This window comes from Molothrus aeneus, chromosome 5 (assembly GCF_037042795.1).
Source record: "Molothrus aeneus isolate 106 chromosome 5, BPBGC_Maene_1.0, whole genome shotgun sequence".
In the NCBI taxonomy this organism is placed as follows: domain Eukaryota; kingdom Metazoa; phylum Chordata; class Aves; order Passeriformes; family Icteridae; genus Molothrus; species Molothrus aeneus.
Genome location: NC_089650.1, coordinates 41,611,996 through 41,633,180, shown reverse-complemented (window position 1 = coordinate 41,633,180; position 21,185 = coordinate 41,611,996). Strand labels below are relative to the sequence as shown.

Sequence of the window (21,185 nt, the reverse complement as noted above, 5' to 3'; positions counted from 1 at the left end):
AGTGTCATGTGCAGTTATGCAGTATAATGACCAGTACAATGCAGTATAATATTCAGTAGCACATCTGTGCATGCACTTCTAGCTGTACACAAGCATACACACGTGTGCATTTAGTGCATGCATTTGTGCCGTACAGAGACTCCACACACAAGACAAGTAAGATAGGACCAGAAGGAACAACATCCATTAGGCACCACTGACAGCCCAGGAGCTGGGATGCTTGTCTGAAATGGCCTGACACTCCTGAGAAGACTGAGGAGGCTTAAATAGGTAAGTGGATAAAAGATTACTTAATCCTGGAGCAGTACATGGAACTACAGGTTATTGCTACCCAGATGAACATTATAACCATAGGCTAAAGTCTCTAGTTCTATTTTTTATTTATCCATCTTCTGGATCTTCCTGACTCTTAAAAATCAATGTGACAACAGAAGAAAGATGCTTAAAGGCCTCAAGCGGCTCAGCTTGTAATTTGGGCTACAACAGACAAAGAACCCACAGTTTTAAATCCATAGCACTGGAGGAATATCCTGATCCAAAACTTTCACTTCAGATAAATGCTCTACCTCTACAGTATCATGCAAAAAGGTCTATGGGTATTTTTAAAAAGATAAAAAAACTCCCAGAACTCCTTGAAGAATTTGTTGAGCTTCCTGAAAGAATATAAACAAATTCACACCTTCCCATAACACAAGGAAGCATTTTCTAGTTCTACTGTATTTCACTGGAATAGTTAATGGGACACAACATGGAACTGGTTACCTGTAAGGTCCAAAAGCATCTGCAGTGTCACTGGCAAGGGGTATTAGGACAGCCCCTACCCCTGAATTTGGTCTATTTCTTTTCCAAAGGTTTGAGAATAGTCGTTCCTTTGCTATCAGTCACAAGCAAAAGTCATACACTCTCAGGCCTACTGTGTATAGACTCAGATACACTAAGTTGTACTGAGAAGCCAAACCAGAATTCTGGCACAGAGTGAATAAAAGACCAACTTTATCTTAGTGTTTACCACACTGAAAATAAATCACTAGACAGAAATGCACTGCCAGAGCTTAAGATATAAACTTCTTCTCCAATAAGTTTTCTTGGAGAAACTGCGGCCATGTACTACAGCTACTATAACTCTACTTTTAACTACAACTGAGATAATCCATTCTCCATTTCTCTTAAATTCTCTGAATTTTTTTTCAAGAAAAATACACAGCAAGAATGCTAGGATGAAAGCTGCTTATCACACTGGAAATGGGGGAAAATTAAGGTCTACTGCAAGTTTATATTGCTCCTCTTATGAATGCATCTTCCAGAAGCTTTTGACTGCATGATTATTTTTCCCTTATCAAACTTCTCTTAAACAGAGATGTACTTTCCCCCAAGCATAATCACACAACACTGCTTCTGTACTTGTGTTTCAAGTACATAAGAAAAAACTTCAAGTCTGAGAAGCAGTGACCATTTCTACTGGTGTGTGTATTGCTTCCATGCATGTAGTAGTAGCTACTTTCATGAAAAATTTCTTTGTCTACAAAAACTAGGACTTCAAAGCAAATAAAAAGATACTTAGGGTGATAATCACCTGGCTACAATGTAAAAGATCAAAATTTGGAAATCTTCTTTTCAACAACTTACTAAATGTTTTAGCACCACCTCCTGGTCATACAACCACACACATTTTACAAATTTACAATAACTCTTTTTCTGGGATGCCTGTAGTGAAGGAATAATGTGGGCATATGTATTAGCAAAAGTAACTTACAGCAAACTGTATCAAGTCAAAGGATCTCTCAGAACTATGAAAAAATAAATCAAGCAAGCACACTTGAAATTAAAAGTCTTATAGTGAATGACATTTAAAAAACAGATACTATTTTAAACACAGCGTACTTTCAGAGCATTATTACAATTACAGAAAAAAAACATTTTGAAAAATACATATGAATATGAAACAGAAATAGAATTAAAAGATGGAAATTCACCAAAAATGCAACTGTAGCAACACACATACCTTGAAATATTTTCTTCTGATACGTGTCATATTCATTAGCATGACTCCAGAATTAATTCCAGTTACTCCATAATAGGGATGTCTAGCAAATCGATTATACCACCCAATACGAGGCTCTTCATGTTCTGGTGCCATTGCAGCAATTTGTGTGGAGTTGAATTTTCCCAGAAAAGACCAAATATCATCAACAGGCCTCAAAAACAGGATGTCAGTATCAACATACAGTAATGAATCCACATTTTTGAGGATTAACTGTGAGGGAAAGAAATTTAAAACCAAAATTTTAAGTTTTATTGAACTTCTCTTAAATAAAACACAAGAAAGTTAAACAAATTTTTTGTCATATGCAAATAAATTCACTTTACACTGACAGCTTGCAGTCAATAAATTTGTATCATTCCTTTTTCTCACATTTTAAAGAATTTCTGTGGAGGGAAATAACTTTCATATAGAACAGCATTACAAAAGTACTCATTCTACATTTTATATGTCAGGGCTCCTTAGGAGTAGGTGGAGGCCAGGTGTTACCCTAACAGGAGCTCCTCTCTGGCTCCTGCTCCCTTTGCTTGCTCATGCAGCCGATCAAGTGTTAAGAGCCCACCTCTGGGAGATAGCTGCCATGGCTCTAATCCCCCAAGCAGGAAGCACATCCTCTGAAGTGTCTTAGATGAGCACATGCACAAAACACTGGCAACAAGAGCCCATTTCTTGTCTCCCTTTCTCTATGACTTCTCAGACCCATGCATACAGGAGACTTTCCAATGGAATGAGGAGATGAGGTGTGATAAATCCATCTCACCTCTGAGATGATGACATGACCTACACCTCTTTCTGAGGATACTGTGCCATAATGCATCAAGTGGAAAAAGGACTTTTATGCCATAGGGGACTACTGCCACAGAAGAATGTTAAATTCAGAGGACTTTTTCGGATGTCAAAAAAGTAACTTCAAGGAGTAGTGGTAGTTCTTCATTTAAAACCAAACAGAAATCAGATTAACAAGGACATTTGATGCTTCATAAACAGACTTCTGGACTGTCCTACTACAAAGTAACTTACTGGCAAAAATAGTCTTTGTGAAGCACATGGTTTAAACAATTTCTTCCATTCTGCTGCACTCTCAGATGGAAATGTTATTGGATATATCGTGTAATTAACTTTTCCTTCATAGGGGAATTCTTCAAGCTATGTGAAAATAAGAAATCACAAAAATTACTTCAATTCTATAACAAAAAAAAATCAAATCGCTATTCAAATTGATACTTGAACACAAGTGCAATGCCTCTTTTCTACAATAGAAATCCAAGAATTTGTCAGCTAATCAAAAGACTTGAACAAAAAGTGGCACCTGCAAGCCACTGTGAAGAAAACACATCACATCAGATCACATGCAAAAGGAAGAGGAAGCAAAGTAAATTACTACTTATAAAAGTAAGTATAATAATTAAAACTCTTCCTCTCTTAACAACTTACCATGGAACAAATACCAATGAACTATTTCCAAATTTAATCTTACTCCATTTTTGACACAGCTACTGTTTGCATAACAGTGTATATAAATTAGCATGTGTAACATACTAAAGTCACAGCTGATATGACATTTGAAGCACAAAAATAGTAAAACCCTCCACAGTTATAGCTTCATCAGCTTCTACAACTGCTACTCCAGTCATAATGTAATTTTAATTAACTGAAATTTACTAAAATTACACATAACCGTATCGACCACATTCAAAAACAGGTGTTTCCATTTCTCTAAACAATATAAGACTGACTCATGCTGTAAGCACAGAGACAAAAAAAAGGACAGATCTATAATTTTTTCTTGTAAAGCCAACTCTAAATAAGCTCATACAAGGTAACTGGTTTGTGATCAGAACATCAGGCTTGTATTTAACAGATTCAAGATGACAGATCAGAAAGTTTTGGTCTGTCTCTAGGAGAAACTCTGGTATCAGCGGTCGGCATTCTTACACATGAAAAAATTTCAAAGATCCCCATTCAACACTACAAATGCCTTATTACCTTAGACTCCTGCATTTCTGCCACTCTATCAAACATGTAGAATTGCTGTATATTGTGCCACAAATTGTGCTACAATTTGATTGAATACATTTTTGAATACTTACTATGTCTTTGAAACTCTCATGCAACTGGTCCTCAGCAAAAATATGAAAATGGAGAGGTTTGATGCTGAAAATAATGGCTGATCTCAACATAGTAACAGTCTCCTCCAGTCTTTCACCACAGGCCACCACTGCTAGATGCATTTTCTCAGAAGGATGTGTTTTCATATAATCATATCTGATACAAAAATATTTTTTCATTTGACATTATTTCTAGCACAGGCTTAAAGAAAAACTCTACTATTTACTGCAGTAAGTAATTAACAAAACACCCTTTACCATACTTAAACCAGCAAAGTATAACTCTACAGAATATGCTCATATGTATGCTTACCTTTAACCTGAACCATTCTCATAATCACTCCCACCACCCCAGCCTACAAGGGATAAAAAAAGGTCCAGAAGATCTATATACAAACATTTATTGTTTACAATCTTACAATTCATTACTAGCAAGGAAATTCATTAAGAGAGCTATGCTAAAAGAAAGACTACATGAAGTTACATTAAAATGTCAAAGGCTGACAGTAGATTAAGTCTATACTTGGGTTTTTTCCCCCCCTCCCTGGACTAAATACAGACATAGGAAAATAATGACAATTACAGCAGAGTTGAACTCAACAACAAAAGTGAGATAACATCTACTTCCAAGAAATTCTGTTAAGAACATTTTTGACTGATCTAGGTTTTGTCCATTTTCTGCTCCAGTAAGTCCTTTTTTGACAAACACACCCTTCAGCACTTCACCCAAGCACTGACACACAGAAAGCTTTCTCCTGTCCTTTCATCTTGCAGGAGTTCAACGTGGGCTGGATGAGGGGGAAACTAATCAGATGGCCTTGTGGATGCCCTGGTGCTCCCAGTGCTTCTGGAAACCCCTCAGGTACACTGACCACACACACTGCCCATGGCCTTGAGGCTAAATCATTGCAAGGAGTGGGGACAGGGAAATCCTTTATTCCTGAAGACACCTGTGCAACAGTTATCGTGACATGTGCCTGGAGTGTATTATACAGGCACATTCTAAAGTTATTTCAATACTTCAGTACAATAGACTAAAACTGTCATCGGGCAAATACCATTAGCTTGGTGGCAAACAAAGTGGGTATACCAAAAATCTCCTGGATTTCACAGATTTAGAAAGAAAAGCTTTCAGAAAAGCTTTCAAAGCTTTTAAACACACATTAATTCAAAGCCCATGTGGAAAACAATATTATGCACTTGAGCTGTTTGCACAGACCATGGTGGGGGGGTGCTAACAGAACCAAAAGTATCTGAAGGTTTAAATTACAAGTTTAATGTCAAATTATGAACACAAAACCAATTCTGAAGTTAGAAAAGACTAAACTACTAACAATAGAGAAATGCTTGACAAATCACCCATTCTTAGAAACTTGTTGGAGACACTTCAAAACAGAAATTACCAGATGTGATTCTTAGTGCATAATCTCCGCTCAATTTATGCAACCAAGTAAATACATACAAGTTTTCCTTTAAATTTACAATAGATAATATTCAAATATGCCTCTTTTCTTTAAGGCACAGAAGAGCTACACACATTATTTTTACTTCCACAGGGCAAAATATAAGCAAAGTTATCACTGTAAAACTACTGAATTTGAATGCCATGAATAATTACTGCATTTAAAAAACATTGTAAGTTTTGAAAGAATTTAATGCCCTAGAAATAAAACAACTTTTTTTTTTCAAAAAAATTTTAATTAGATTATGCAGCCAGTCTTAGTCAAGGTCTGGAGCATTATTAAAAATCACATGGATAAAAGACCTCATAGGTCAGATTTAGATCCAAAAGAGGGCACCTAAATGAGGATGTAACCTCAACTGTGTCTGAAGTCTCATTAAAGCCAACAGAGATGAGCAGGTTATGGAGTATAGAGAGTAATCCACCTTATTTCAAAGTAAACACCTAATGCTTGAATCAACTTTCAACATAGGTATAGTGCCATTTAGTAAATTCTAAAATATCCCACTTGATCTCCAGATGCCAAAAAGACTGAATATTTCAAAGATCATTTTGTGTCTACTACTCCTAAAAAGATGTCTAGGATATCCAAGTGCTTCCTGATTAACACCAACCACTCACATCTCAGCAGCTAAGTGGCTGGTCACCTGGATCATCCTCTATGCCCTTTCAATTTTAGTCACTGTTTAAGACCTAAGTGACATAGACACCAATATGCAGACATCTATATTCAGATTATTTAATCTGCAGATTGAAACCTTTTATAGATCTTGAAGCAAAATCTGAAAATTAGTTCAGGTTAACACACACAAAAAAAAAGAATCTTGAAATATAATCAAGACATGCCTATTCAGACCTTTATACATAGAGCTAATTTAAGCATTACACCATGTAGTAGGTAGTAATGTAAAACACACAATGCAAGCTGAATATGATGAGGGTAGTTGAAACCTAGAAATAAGTACACTGCCACAGTGTGAACAAGCTGCAAGCAGCAGATTAGCCTCATCACTAATCCACTGAAAAGGGAATTACAATAATTAAGCCCTGAAGTCATGAGAGCCTACAGTGATATTACAAGGTCATGTGATAAATAAGGGCAAAACCTACACAAACTGCATAGCTGAAAGCCAATCCTGAACTACATGTAACACACAGCTTGCCATGAATAAAGTATGACAAAAATTATGCTCACGAAACACTAAAATGCACTAAGATTCAAAGACTGTAGTTTATTATTTCTACATCTAGTGACCTCTGTGAATAAAAGAACACTTTTAAGCCACACAACAAAAAACTGATTATGTTATAATGCTGTTACTCTGCTCACACAATCTCTTCTGTAACTTTCAGACTTACTGAGTTCGATGTTTTTAAATCTGTGCTTAAAAATTATTTCTTTAAATGCAAAAAAGAAAATTAGAAAGAGCTAGCAAAAACTGAATTTCAGCTCATACCAAATGGGAAACAGCTGGACTCAGATCCATAAATTCATAACAAAAAGTTTTATCCTTGAAGCAAATGGAGCAAGAAGCCATTGGAAAGAACAGGCCATCATTCCCTCTGTGGACTACCCACTACAAAGGGAATGAGATACATTAGATATCAGAATTGTATTAAGGCAGAAGGTAAGAGACTTTGGAACTGTGGTCCTTACTCCAGACTCCATGAAAAAACACCCTTTTAGTGATTATAAGCTGCATTTGACTTCCCTGCATACAGACCACGGGGAACCACAGCCTCCCTTTTAGCAAGCAGGCCTCAGTGCTACTCCTCTCCCCTTCATACACACACCTCTGTCCACTCCCAGAGAGAAGCCCTATCCCCACCTTCATCCAGGAACACTATTTACTGAAACCCTCAGCTGCCAGCACCTTTCATTTCTTTCCTCTTCCTGACATGAGAGGCAAATTGTTCAGCAGAACTTACCAGCTTGAGCTTTGCAGCCTCACCTTCAATGTGAATGTGCTCCACCAACAAAGCCAATTATGTTTTTCATTATTTTTTTTCACTTCCTTCTTCAATAGTATATCTACATGGCTTCAGTTTTTCCACTGATTTTTTCCCAAATTTTCTGCCTTCAACTGCTCCCTTCTTTTCCCACCTCTGTAACCCTTCTCCCCATCTTTGTTCCACTGCAGTTAGGCATGCAGCTCCCTCCCCAGAAGCCAGGGAAAGGAAAACCGTGCTCATTTAGATAACTGGTCTGGTATCTGTTATGACCAAGTGACACAAGATTTTTTGGCAATACAATTTTTTTTTTAGCAGTTCAGTTGCTGAATTGACAATGAGCAAAATAAAATTTATTCTACATGAATAGTAACTTGTCTGAAGCTAAACAGGTTTGGTATCAGGAATCACAGCTCTGGTATGAACCTTTAGTGAAAGTCAAATACAGGTTCTGAAAGGGTTAAGATGCTTTCAAAAGTGAGGAGATACTTTCAAAAAACTTCTTGAGAAGCAAAAAAACAAAAAAAAAGATTTTTTTAATATGCACATTTCTAATTAATAATAGCTCCATCTTTTGGTGTGGGAGAACGTAGTGGAAAAGCTGGAAAAAAGCAACAATAGAGCGAGTGAAATACAAACTGTATTTTAGTAAGGATGTTGGATAGCCTAACAAAGAAAACCTCACAGACCTAATTTCTAAAAAAAAAAATCCAATACTGTGGCAGTCCTTGCTCCTGCAGGGGAAAAAAAACCTCAGGTAATTAAAATAGAAGAGAAAGAAGGTACCTGTAATGTAGTAAAAGATACTGCGTAGGATGCCATGACAGGATTTGAGTCTTCAGGAAGAAATAAGAGAATTTAAATTTTGTGAGGATACTAATTACACATGAGGGGTAGGGACAGTAAAAATAAACAAAAGCCTAGAGACAAACCTCCACACATACTTCCATGAGTTTAGGAAACACATATAAAACAATCCACTTTTGCCAATGTGAGTAAAAACATGTATGTTAAAACATGCTACTTAGCAGCAGCAAAAAGCCAGGTACAAGCCTTGTCCTGAAGTATTTCTGTGCCAAGTGCAGCCCTTTGTTCTGTGCTGATTAATTCTTCTGTTAATAACCTCTGAGAGAAGAACATAGGATATCCTCAGTGAATCTGCTGTAACAAGGTTTTCCAGAGCCTGTCTGTCAAGACACTGCCTTATATTTAAAGATGTTTACCATGACACATTGTATATTAAATTAGCATTTCTAGGTCAATTACAGCTACTAAGCTGTAATTTCATAGTAGGCTACAGAGGTATGTTTTGACAAGTTATACTTTTCTAGAACCTTCATGGCATCCCAGCTGCATTTCCTGGGGAAAAAAAAAACAATACAAATTTTATTGGCACTAAAATATCCACCAGCTCCACAAAAAGCTTAGCTCTGTCCTTTAGACTTGACACAAGGAATTGCAGTAGAGGTCGTCTTTATTTGTATAAGGTAAAGTTCTCCTACTCTCACATAATACATGGAAAGCACAGGTGAGAGGGTACCAAAACCACAGGAATATCCTGTATATAGTTCCATCTAATTTCGTGTAATAGAAGTGGTTTTCATCATTAGCATAAAAACCACTAATTATATTCATTAAATTGGGCAGGGAAAGTATTTTCACATAATCAAACTGTATTATTTCAAAGCTGACACTACAATATACCTCAGAGAATCAAATGGTAGATATGTAAGTACAATACAGATGGTTTATTGCATCCTTTTTCCTTTTAATGCCCTGTTTGATCTAAATCAATCAACCACTAAGAAGCCTAACCCAGCAGCCTTTAGTCACCAGAAAAACAAAGCAAATAGGCAGAGTAAGAAGGCAGCAAAGCTACACTGATTCAAATCCAGCTGTTAAATCACTCCCACACTTATTACAAATAGGATCAAGGTAACTACAGACATTATCTGGATTTGAAAGTGATGAAAATTCTAGTTTTTACTTAGCTTAACGGTCTACTACAGCACTGCATGTAAAACATGTCATAATCAAGAGCTTATTTTGTAAAAGTACACTAATGATACCACTGCATATGATGTCCAAATGTAATCTACTCAATGCCAACTCAATTAGTAGATTAGGTCTGAAGTTACAATATACGAGTAATTTTAAACTGACTATAAAAATAGAAGTCCCAATGAGCCTGCTAATTTAGAGAAATTCCTTTTTGCAGGACTATCAGAATTAATTTCAATATAACCACGCCACACAAAGCTCAATATACCCACAAACTTAGTGAAACTTTCTACTTTAGCAAGCAACACAAGTTAAAACCCACTTAGTTGCAACATCCAACAACTGAAATCAGCCTGGTCAGATTGCCATAGTAATGACCCCTAAGAACTTCTTCCTAGTCAGTCCTATTAGGAAATAAGCAGCCATACCAGCTAGACAGTACTGAGCACCTTCAAAGGTGTACTAGAAAAGAAAAGCATCATCTAGACCATGCAAAATCTGAGCCTCATGTTATCTTTATCAGCATTTTAAAAATTTTGATAATATCTACACCACTGTACGCAAAAGCAATCTCATGCTTCCTCTGTCAAGGTGAAAACTAACAAATACTCTGTGCCAGAATAAAGTTAATAACCAGAATGGTGGTGAAAAAATGTGGGTGCAAAATAGCTACAAAATCCTTCCCACATATAGCAAAAGCAATTGATCTTACACTGACTAGCCTGAAGATGCTTATTATTCCTTATTAGAATCAGCACCTGTTCAGAGGTCATCAATTTCAAATGCTCTTCAACTATTGCATCACTCATACTGAGGTCTATATACACACATCTCTCTCTTAAAAATTTTCCAGATTCTTCTATATGTCTCCAACATTTCTATCACATATACTTGAATCTTAAAAATCTACACATTAGTCTTCACTTAATACACTTAGAGCTACTTAAAGGAAATAACGTAGAAAGCTGCATTTCAAAAATGTCTGTGCCAAGTTCTCTCAAGAGTAAACATGTAATATATATAAAATATAATTTTCCTGATATCCAGGAAAAAAACTAAATGGAATTACAGGTTAGAAACAGAGAGATAACAAGCTTTTTTTCAACAAAAATACTTAAAAATCCAAAAGCTCCCAATGTTTTAAAAACTTAGTGGAAAATGGAAAAGAGACATTTTAACTCTGGGATAAATTAGAGCATCTCACTGAGGACTTCAACAAGCACTGAAGTCAGCACAGCATATGGGGATTAATTTAATAGTAAGATATTGATAAAACAATCCAGCTTAATGTAAAATGTTTAATCTGAATACCACACACCCTTTACTCATTTAAGCAGCTTTTTTTCTTTCAATTTCAAAATATATAAACATGAAATTCTGCAAACCTTAGAGCTCACCATGTTCCATCATGAAAGTGGACTCACCCAGTGAAGTCATAATCTATGCATACTTCAACAGAATTGTCTTCATAGCCACATATGGAATTGTTAATAGATTAATACAAGTTATAGCTTAAGGTATGTGCAAATAAACTGCATGGGATTTGTCCATTTCTGCTTCCAAGGTTCCACTTGCCTCAAGCCTGACAGAATATCCGGAAAGGACGTTTTCTGCTATTTTTGTGCATTACTTTGTATCCATGGACTTCTTCAGGCTTAGTGGGGTCAGAAGACAGCAAGAACCTCCCTGGTCTCAACACTACAAGTGTTAGACTGGCCCAGATGTCCAAGGATTAAATGAAGCTTACAATCATATCCTGTCCCTCCACCTAGCATAAGCTAAGCCCCTTCACCCTCAATCACAACAGCATTTCATTTATCCCACTGCACTAAACTTCATAGAGCTAAATACCCAAAACATAACCTATATGGAAAAGAAAGTTATTTCTGTCTATTCCGATAGCTACATCTGCCTAACAAAGTCATGTGCATCCCTATGGATTGAGAGACAGTGTGGATTGCTACCAATGGCTACGAGAAAAACTCAGCAGCTCCAAATTGCTGATGAAGTTCACTAACAGAATAAAAATCAATCTAAGTAACTTCTTTAAGGAATTTCTTGACAACCAATGAGCTTAAAAAGCACTGACAATACACAAGCAGAGAGGGACAAGGGATCTAAAGCCTTTCCCACAATTTTCAAAAAAAAACAGTAAGTCTTGTGAAGCTAAGCTTTTCTTCCCCTTTGCTTTCCCAGAAATATTCAAGCTTCATGCTAACAAGAAAAGATATCAAGATAAAAGATATCAAAGGACAATCAGCAAAATTTTAAATGTAAGAAAAATTGACTTACAACTTCAGTTATGTACTGATGAGAACTATGAAGGTTAGAGAACTGTCGCAGACATCTTTTATGAAAAATCCTTTCCTTAGGATTTTTCCTCCTGAGAAGCTGAGAGGCCTCAGGAACAAAATTTAAACAATGGTTATTTGCTGCTGTGGAATGCAACAGGTGGAAATTTGATTGGCCCATGTTGGTTGTTTCTAATTAATGGCCAATCACAGTGAGATGGCTCGGACAGAGAGTCTGAGCCACAAGCCTTTGTTATCATTCTTTCTTATTCTATTCTTAGCTAGCCTTGTGATGAAATCCTTTCTTCCGTTCTTTTAGTATAGTTTTCATATAATATATATCATAAAATAATAAATCAAGCCTTCTGAAACATGGAATCAGATCCTCGTCTCTTCCCTCAACCTGAGACCCCTGTGAACACCGTCCCAGAGAACTACCTGACAAGTAGCTTACTTCTTTTCAAGAAACCTGTGTAATGTGACAGCCTAAAACATCTGAGCCACCACATCAAAACATTTAAACTTATTGTTAAAGATGCAGCATTAAGGCAGACAGTCTATTCTTTAACATACTTTGTTAAAGAACATTCAAAACTGTCTCTTCAATGCTTTTCAATGAAGTACCCTCCTTAAATTCTATATAACATTTAACTTGAATTTAAAAAAATCCACATGTACCTACTAAGCATATCATTTTATTGCAAGTTATATCATGGGTATTCATGAGCAGCAAATTTTATTTTAGGAAAATAATTTATCATTAACTTTTCAGACTACACTCAGACAGGCTTTTAACAGATGTTAGCAAGTTTCTATTTAACGAAGCAATATAACTGAAAAAAATCTACTCTTGGTAGTAACACTTGAGTCTACAATTCCAGAACATAATGTAACATGAAAAACCCCAGATAAAGGTAACCACAATATAAGCAGGTGAAATGCATGTGAAGTAATCAAGATATTTTGTTTTGCCACCTTGCTAAAGAGCCAAAAAACATCAGCTACATCTGTCTGCAATCGAAGAAAAAAGTACTATTTAACAACATCCTACCTAAAAGCAGCTTCCCAAAAGCAGTTCATTCCACAAACATCAGAGGGCAGCATCCAATAGGAATTCCAGAAAGATACAGACAAATTCTTACACCTAACAGAATAAGACAAAAATAACCTATATGAATGTTACTGATTTTATGGCAAAGTTAAATGGATAGTCTCCTAGCTCAAGCATAACTTGAACAGTTAATTAGCTGGCAGAAAACTGGCCATGTAATGCAACTTGAATACAAAGGAGAAGGTATTAGAAGCCAATCAGAATTTTTGAAAGGTAGAATGGTCCCATTCTTTAGCCTTTCCTCTTCATATATTTTCAGAATGAGAAAAAACAGAGGGGCTGAGATTTTTGAGGCTCCTGCTATGTTCTAGGCTTAAATTAAACCCATAGGTAACGACAAAGGAGTGCATGGCAACACTTATTGCTACAAAGAACTTTATCTTTTCAATATCTTTGTTTACTTAAATTAGAGGAGCAACTGTAACTTTTCATTTTTGAGGTTACATTGTCCGTTTAACACAATCCCTATTCACCCATTACTCTAGTTAGTGCAAACGTGCAAATCGGATTTTTAATAAAAAGCAGGACTTAGCAGCACCAAGGAATTCCATTGTTTTGTAACAGATGGTTAATGCAATACAAAAATAATCACATTTCACAAGTTTTCTTTCTACATACTAAAAGCAAGACTAATAATTTATTGATTTGTACTACATTACCAGCTAAAAAAAAGCAGGGTTTACTAGTTCATCATTACATTTTATGCAACAGCAATATAGGAAATATTTTTAGATAGAAACAAAAGTGTGTATTTCAAAGGCTCTGGTAAGAAAATCAACATCAAGAATTATGATCTGAAATGAGTAAGCAGAATATTGTAAAGCAAGAGGCACTCTCTTGAGTGACCTTCTCTGCTCCCTGCCCTGGTGATACAAAGCCAGTAGTGTTTATTCTCCTTTGAAAGTTAGTATCTGTGAATGAAAGACATGTGCAAGAAAACCGACACAAAAGCTGCTGAGTTTCATCAGGAGTATTTAAGGACTATGGCTCAGAACTCTACTGAAAGTTGGCTTTGCAAGTTTGAAATTAATCAGTACCATCTTGGTAGCATAATCTGAAACCTGTGAAGGCCAATGTTTTGCAAATACCAGACAATAATAGCTGAATGTAGCATCAAAGAATGTCAAGATCAGTAATTTCTGCTTTTTGTAACACTTGAGAAAAACGACCTGTTAAACACAGCGTTTGACAAAGCCTCATTTAAGTGCTGTGGGGGATGGTGCAGTTCTTTGCTAGATCACAGGAAATCCTTGTATTCTGTAGATAAATGTGTTCACAAGAATTTTCAATTTCATATTATTTCATGACTTAAGAATGCTCTCCACAAATAAATACCCAGGTACAAAAAAACAAAAAAAAATATAGACTGCAACTCTATTTCAGGGATATCTGCACTGCTCCTTACCAAAGTATAAAACCACGAGTTCTCTCTGCCAGATTCTTTTTTGTATTACTCTTTGTGGCTTTGGAAGTTTTATAAAAACTCCAAGGCACATAAGGTCTTCCACTTATGTGAAGAACAATCTTTATGATCTGTACTACTAGCTTTTTGAAGGAACTGTTTCTCACTACTTTTAAGATAAATTAATAGACAATCTCTCCAAAAGAGTTGTGGTTTGGAAGACTATTACGCTATTATTACAGGGGATTCCTCTTTCATTTGTCAATAAGAGCTTTCTTAGCTGTCTTGAGCATTATCCTACCCAAACTACCAAGGCAAGAGGCAAATCTGAAGTAATGGCTGTGTCACTTCTCTGACACATTAGGCCTTTCAAACATTCCATTTAGCCCAAGATTATCAGCCTTGGGTTTGATTCATAAACTGCATATTTAAAACAAAAGTGTTACTAGAATACATAGGTATGCAGTTTACCTAATGTTAGCTCAAGACATTCTCCTGTCAACAGCAATCTCCCTCAGTTTGGCCACATGCTACCATACTCCCCAAAGGTTTTTCATTTAAAGGATTAAGATACTGGAATAATTGGACAACATTTTCTTCTTGTCATTCACATTAAGATCATTTAAAATGCCACTCATTAAAGTATTTTTTTACTTGAAATGAAACCTGATGAAAGCTTGGACTACAAACAATTGCTTTGTACAGCTAGGGAGTTGCATAATACCTGTTCACAAACAGGTACAGTCATTGTTACCTCAGAGAGGTTACTAGTCAGACAGGAATAGTCACCTTCAGTACCATGGAGGGATATTTTGCTCACATCTATTATTGTTATGTGATTAAAGGCCAGTCCCCACAAATAGAAAGCAGAAAATTATGTAAGGTGAAACAAACTAAACAAGGCACACGGAGCATCCCAACACAGCCCCAATTCACAAGGGCAGAGAGAGCCCATGAACCAGGCAGATGATCCATGCACCAGCCTAGGCAAGGTAACAGGAGAGACTCTCCAGACCAGTTTACCAACTGCCTAATGGGATTACTGCCTGAAAGGGTGTAGGACTCATTGTGGGATCAAAGGTGGGCTGGGGAGGAAGGAGAATGCAAAAAACAGAGAGATGATAAGAGCTTCCAGTCACATGTGAAGAGTTCTGTTTTCCTGGGTGTGGGAATGGCTCCATCCCATCTGCACACGCAGAGGTCAGAGTGGCTGCAGGTGAGAAGATGGCCACAGCCACCAGACCAGCCTGCAAGCAGGGCAAGGGCTGGGAGCCAGGTGTCAGACAGGCCCTAAGACTGGCCAGACTGCAGGGAACAGCGAGTCTGAGCTACTGAAAGAACCTCTCTCATAGCCACAAGAGATTAGGGTCTGAGGCATGGCAACTGGAAGCACCAGCAAGTCTGAGCTGGCCACCTGGTGTTTGAGAAGTGGCTAATGTGGTCAGGAGCAGCTATCCATAAGACTCCCTTTCATGAGGCAATCCTGTGGGCAGCTGCCACAAGGCTAAGGCTAGGAACTGGAAAGGTCCAGCACATTCACCTGTACAGGTGTCTGCACATCCAAGAGGGTGTGAGTAGCAGAAACTGAATTGGGTCTGCAAGCCTCAAGGATCCACATACTCAGGTCAGCAGCAGTGGAGACCAGAGGATCAGGAGCCTGTTCCTGGATGGACCAGGTGTCTAAGGCCAGTTACTGGAGGAATCCACCTTACATACATTGATGTATTTTTCATTAAAACCTTTCACCCTGATCAGTCAGAGAAGGGAACAGGATCAGGACGCTTGTTTGTGGTTGTGCAAGCACTGTTTCCTGTGTGCTGATCTCTGCGGCCAGCCATGTGTGTTTGCATTAAGAGCCTATAATCCCACTGGAATAAACGCCCCACTTTGCTACTGCCTAGATACTCAGGAACATGGAAATGCAGCAGCCTTGCCTGCATCACACTACTGGGCTGGACAATTCCTAACACATATCACTGTCAAAAATATAAAAAAGAAGAAATATGAAGTTTCAAAATTCATTGGTGTCATAGAGAAGCATTCTCAATGATCTGTTTGCCAATTCAAAGCATCTTTTCCTTAAGCAACCAGCCACTTCTTAACCACCTTTATCAGTTAATCTAGCTTCAACATCCCTGAGTAGCAGAAATTTTAGTATTGCAGACATCGAAAAGGTGTCTATATTGTGACCTGAAAACTTTTTAAAAGAAAGGACAATTTCAAATTAGTTTGTGAAATACATAGCAGTGAATAAATTGCAGTCACGAAGACTGAGGCCCCGTGCTCAGGCAAGTCAAGTTTTAACCATGAGAAGCCCCTCAACAATCAGTGGCAACCTCCTTTTGTTAATGGAGATCATCGTTGTTAGAAACCCTTTTCAATCCATGTGGCATATTTGTACTACTGTAACTCCACAGCAACTTAGCAGAAGGTCCAAATGGTGAGGGATGCAGCCCTGATGACTACGTTCCTGTCAAAATTCCTTTCATTAACAACCTAAGTTTTATCAACTGCATGAAACAACCAATAGACAGACTCATGTCTCTCCTACAGCACAGCCCACAAGTGCAGCAAAACAGGAAGGATGCATTTCCTTCCTGCTCATAATCACACAGGAGTAAAAAACTGGGATGATAAATGCTTAATTCAACTCTGAAACGCGCTAAGAATTTCTAATTCTCCTCAACAGCTTTTCTGAACCTTTCCAGCAAGAGCAGAAATTTGTTATGACATATTTAGTCATAGAAGCAATGGCTTTATTAGATAGGAGATAGTCGATGCAATGCTAGATGTCTGATACCTCAACTTTTAAACTGGAAAAATCTTGATAAAGTTTCATTGCTTCACAACATTCCTATGCAAATAATATTTGCTGGTCAAATGCTTGCCAAATTCAGCAGTTTTTAAATGAAGTTGCAACTTCAAATCATTGAACGTTTAATCCTTTTAAGTTTACTTCATATTTTGAAGTGCTTTGACAGGTTCTGGACCAATTTCTTAAAATAAGAATAGCTGAAAAGCAAACTGGTAAAACTGCTGGTTAAGCTCTAATACCAATGAAAACAGCTGTGTACAGGCCAAGGAAAGATCCAGCTACCTGTTATAACCACCTTCCTCTGCTAAGCCTGTGGATATACTTTCTGCCCTTTTCCATGCACTATAATCCACTTAACTCTCCCTCTGCCAGAACAGTTAGAGAGCAAGAGACAGATACAATCAAACATCAGTGCCACACATAGAACGGTATGGCTGGCAGCACAAAAATGCTAAACTACAGTGTAAGGGAAACACGTTCCATCTTAATAGGGTCAAATTCACTGACCTCACTAACTTCACAGAACTGACAACAGACTGATTCCTTCTGTATATCTCAAAATTGCTATTATTAGAATAGCACTTTTTTGGACCTGAATTGAAAGATGAACATTATCTGCCTAACTGAAGTGGCAATACTGACATAATATTGCCTTTGAGGGAGTCAACAGCTCCTCCCAGTTTTGTATCATCTGCAAATTTGCTTAGTATTCCTTCCAGTCCTGCATCCAAGGCATTTATGAAGATGTTTAGCTATTAAATTCTTAAAGTGTTCTTCAACTGCTTCTATCAAGTCTCAAGATACAAGCCTTCACTCTCCAGTCCTCTTGTTCCTCAGGCGAAAGTAGTATTTGAAACAAACAACTCCTTACTAAACTGATTATCCAATAAATTCCTGTGAATTATTATGTTTATTGGAGGACCCTGCCTCAACCCGTAATTCTAGCTTCAATATGGTACTTCCTTTTAAGTTATTTTCTTCTTAAACATGTCACCACCATTGCTAAGTTCTTCCAGGTGTAGTATTTCAAAGCCTTATTCAATGCTTGAAGTTTCCATGTTTGCATGTTTCCAAAAACCAACAGAAAATTCAATGTCTCCCTTCCCTATCCCAGAGCATGATCAAGCTCTTTCTGCCCTTGTGGAATATACCAAACTGGACTATTCAGGCAAAGAAAACACTTCTTGGCTAAAGAAAACAGAAAAACACTGCTGAGTGCATGAATGCCTTCAGATGATAGATTCACTTTGCTGAACTGTATTTTAAAGCTATCAGTGAACACAGCTGAAGCAACTCACTTATGAAAGTTACCATTAATGCATACAAAATGTTAAACTTCAAGGACTAGAAGGTGATCTAAATGCAATTTACTCTGTAAGGTTATGCACCCTTCAGGATATTACATGGTCACCAGACAGTCATAAGTGGCCATATGATATGTGGCCATAGTGCTCAGTCAGTCTCTGCTGGAGAAGTAGCTGATGTATAAAAACTGAAAAACACCGATACATTCAGCAAGATGTGTGTGTCACAATAGTGAATGTAATGCAGTTTAACACTCAAGAATAATTTACAAATGCATCTAAAGGAACATTCAGTGGGACATTCTTAACTGCCACAGGACAGAGCTTTTCCCTAAAAGCCTTTTCTCTTTTCTAAGAGTCTGACTCACAAATAAGTTTTACACATGCACTCTTTGCACAAACAGCATGTTTCAATAACTTACAACAGGGGACGTTTATCCTGAGCCTTCAGCTTGACAGCAGTTTATAAGTAAAGAGCTCCCACACAGGTGACAACGCACACTGGTTTTGCAAGGAGATGTACCCCCAAAAAACTGTATACAGTGGAATGTTTTGTGGCATTTGAGACCTTTAGAAAAGAGCTTTGTCAGTTTGTAAAACTTTTCTATTTGATGACACATTTGGGGAGATTTATATCTCATCTAACTGCAGCAAGAAGCTTCTTGCACCTTGCTGAGGATCTTCTCCACTCATATATTTAATTTAAAAACTACACTTTTAGTATGAATACTAGAACAGTACAGCTTTTAAAATAAACTTGGTTCATTTTTTGCTTACTAGCAGTATGATGCAGCTGAAAGTCATTTCAGTGTTCAATAGTATAAATCGTTTATTTACATTATCTTCTACCCAACAAAAGTTTGCTTCATTTAAACTGCATGTTTTCTTTAGTAAAACAAATATCATACATGTTTTTTTATCGTATTTTTATTTAGAACTAGTAGATTTCAACCACTCACAAGAAGTGAGTGGTTCTTCACAAACTAGAAGTGAGGCACGATTATCCTTACATCTTTTTCATGTTAAAATCTGAATTAACTTGAACTAATGCAAAAACACGGGGGAAAAATTCTTTTAAGTAGCTACACCAGTCGATAGCTGGGTTTCACATTTCAGCTGACTCCACCCCTAGTGACTCAGAAGGCTGTTTCATGGTATTCCAAGATTATTAAGTCAGAGTTTGTCATCCTGCCATCCTCTGTAGGTCCTTTACAACAGCATCGACAATTTTATAATTACATGATGAGGCAATGCATGATGAGCGCTGAGTTGGCCAAAAACGAGGTAGTTTTCAAGCAGGTCACCACACCAGATCAACTCACTCGTATGCTCAGAGGAGCACAAGCAGTACAAGGACTGGGGGGCGCCAGAGCTTGTACAGCACCGGGAAGCAGCGACCATCGCCAAACCTACAAACTCACTTTGCTTTAAACTGCTGTGGAATCTGAGCAGAGGTAGAGCTAGACTGGCCCAGAATGGTCTGGTCCTCCATTTTTCTCCATTTTCAGTAACAGATTTCTCATCACTCCCCTTTTCCTGGCTTTAGGGTTCCGGTAGCCACAGGTGAACAGGATTATGAAACTATACTCTAAAGGAAAACTAGTAATTTCCATTCCATAGTCTCAATCACCACTTGGCCACACTAAAATTTCTGCTGACAGAGGGCAACAGAACTTTGCAGAGTGTGAGATGCTCGGATATGCACTCCTTTAATTACAGAACTGAACTCACTGCTTTCTGTGAGACTGGCTCTATTAAGGTATCTCATAACAAACAGTTTTGGTTCACTGAAGTTATGTTCGATAGTCATACAGTTACTAAGTTTCAGACCTGAACGAGCACCGTGAAATTTTATCCTTTTGGAAGAAGGAAACGCAGCCCTTCACTCGCCCTGTCCCACCAAGCAGCAGCCAGGGACGGGCTCAGCGCCGCGGGGACGCGCACGGGGACGGCCTCGGTCGCCGGCAGCGCCACTGCTGAAACTTTTCCTTGCTTGTTTAAGGCTTCCCCATCCGCCAGGACCCGGCCCGCGGGAGGCCGGGAGGGAGCGCACAGACACCACCGCCCGCTGCCCCGAAAGCGCGGCCAGGCCTCGGCGCCGCCGCCCGCCCGGCCCCGCTCCGCCCGCGGCCGGCACGGAGAGCGGCGCGCCGCTCCCGCCCTCCCGGCCCTCCCCGCAGGAATGCGCCGGGAACCGCCGCCTGCGCCCGGCCCCGGCCCCGCGTACCTGCCGCTCCCCGCCGCGCCTCGGCCCGCGCTCCCCGCCTGCCGCCAGGCACCGGGCGTGGCGGGCTCTCGGGCCTGCCTCTCGCGGCCGCCGCCGCCGCCGGGCTCCTGCTCCAGGGACAGGGCCAGCTGGCTGAGGCCGTAGAGCAGCGAGCAGACGGCGCAGCCCAGGCACAGCAGCGCCACCCGCGCCAAGCGCCGCATCCTCCCGCCCGGCGCGGCGCGGCACTGCCGGGCGGGCCCGCGGCTCCGGCGGCAGCGGGAGCACGACGGGAGCGGCAGCGGCGCGATCCCAGCGCGGCCCCGGCGTGCGAGGGGCGGGGCGGGGCGGCCAGGGGCGGGACCGGGCCCGGAGCGGGGCCGGGCGGGCCGCAGGGCGGGGCCGGAGCGACGCCCACTGTTTATTTGCCCCAAAAGTGAAAAAAGGCGCGCCTCCTTTTTCCCGCTGCACCCTTGTGTTCATCGCGGCCCTGT

General features: G+C 39.0%; 1 protein-coding gene across 2 annotated transcripts in view; it reads right to left on the bottom strand.

The window, feature by feature from the left end:
- The window catches only part of GXYLT1 (glucoside xylosyltransferase 1), a 29,197-nt gene extending 8,282 nt beyond the window's left edge, over positions 1-20,915 (bottom strand). The window contains exons 1-5 of one of the 2 annotated variants that reach the window (XM_066549947.1): positions 20,713-20,915; positions 12,905-12,997; positions 4,132-4,306; positions 3,062-3,187; positions 2,003-2,254 (exon numbers count right to left, since the gene is read on the bottom strand). In XM_066549947.1, coding sequence (XP_066406044.1) covers positions 2,003-2,254; positions 3,062-3,187; positions 4,132-4,306; positions 12,905-12,997; positions 20,713-20,915 — 849 coding nt within the window. The remainder of the gene's footprint in view (positions 1-2,002; positions 2,255-3,061; positions 3,188-4,131; positions 4,307-12,904; positions 12,998-20,712) is intronic. The other variant, XM_066549946.1, reaches the window with a different exon arrangement.
- Between the last annotated feature and the right edge of the window lie 270 nt (positions 20,916-21,185).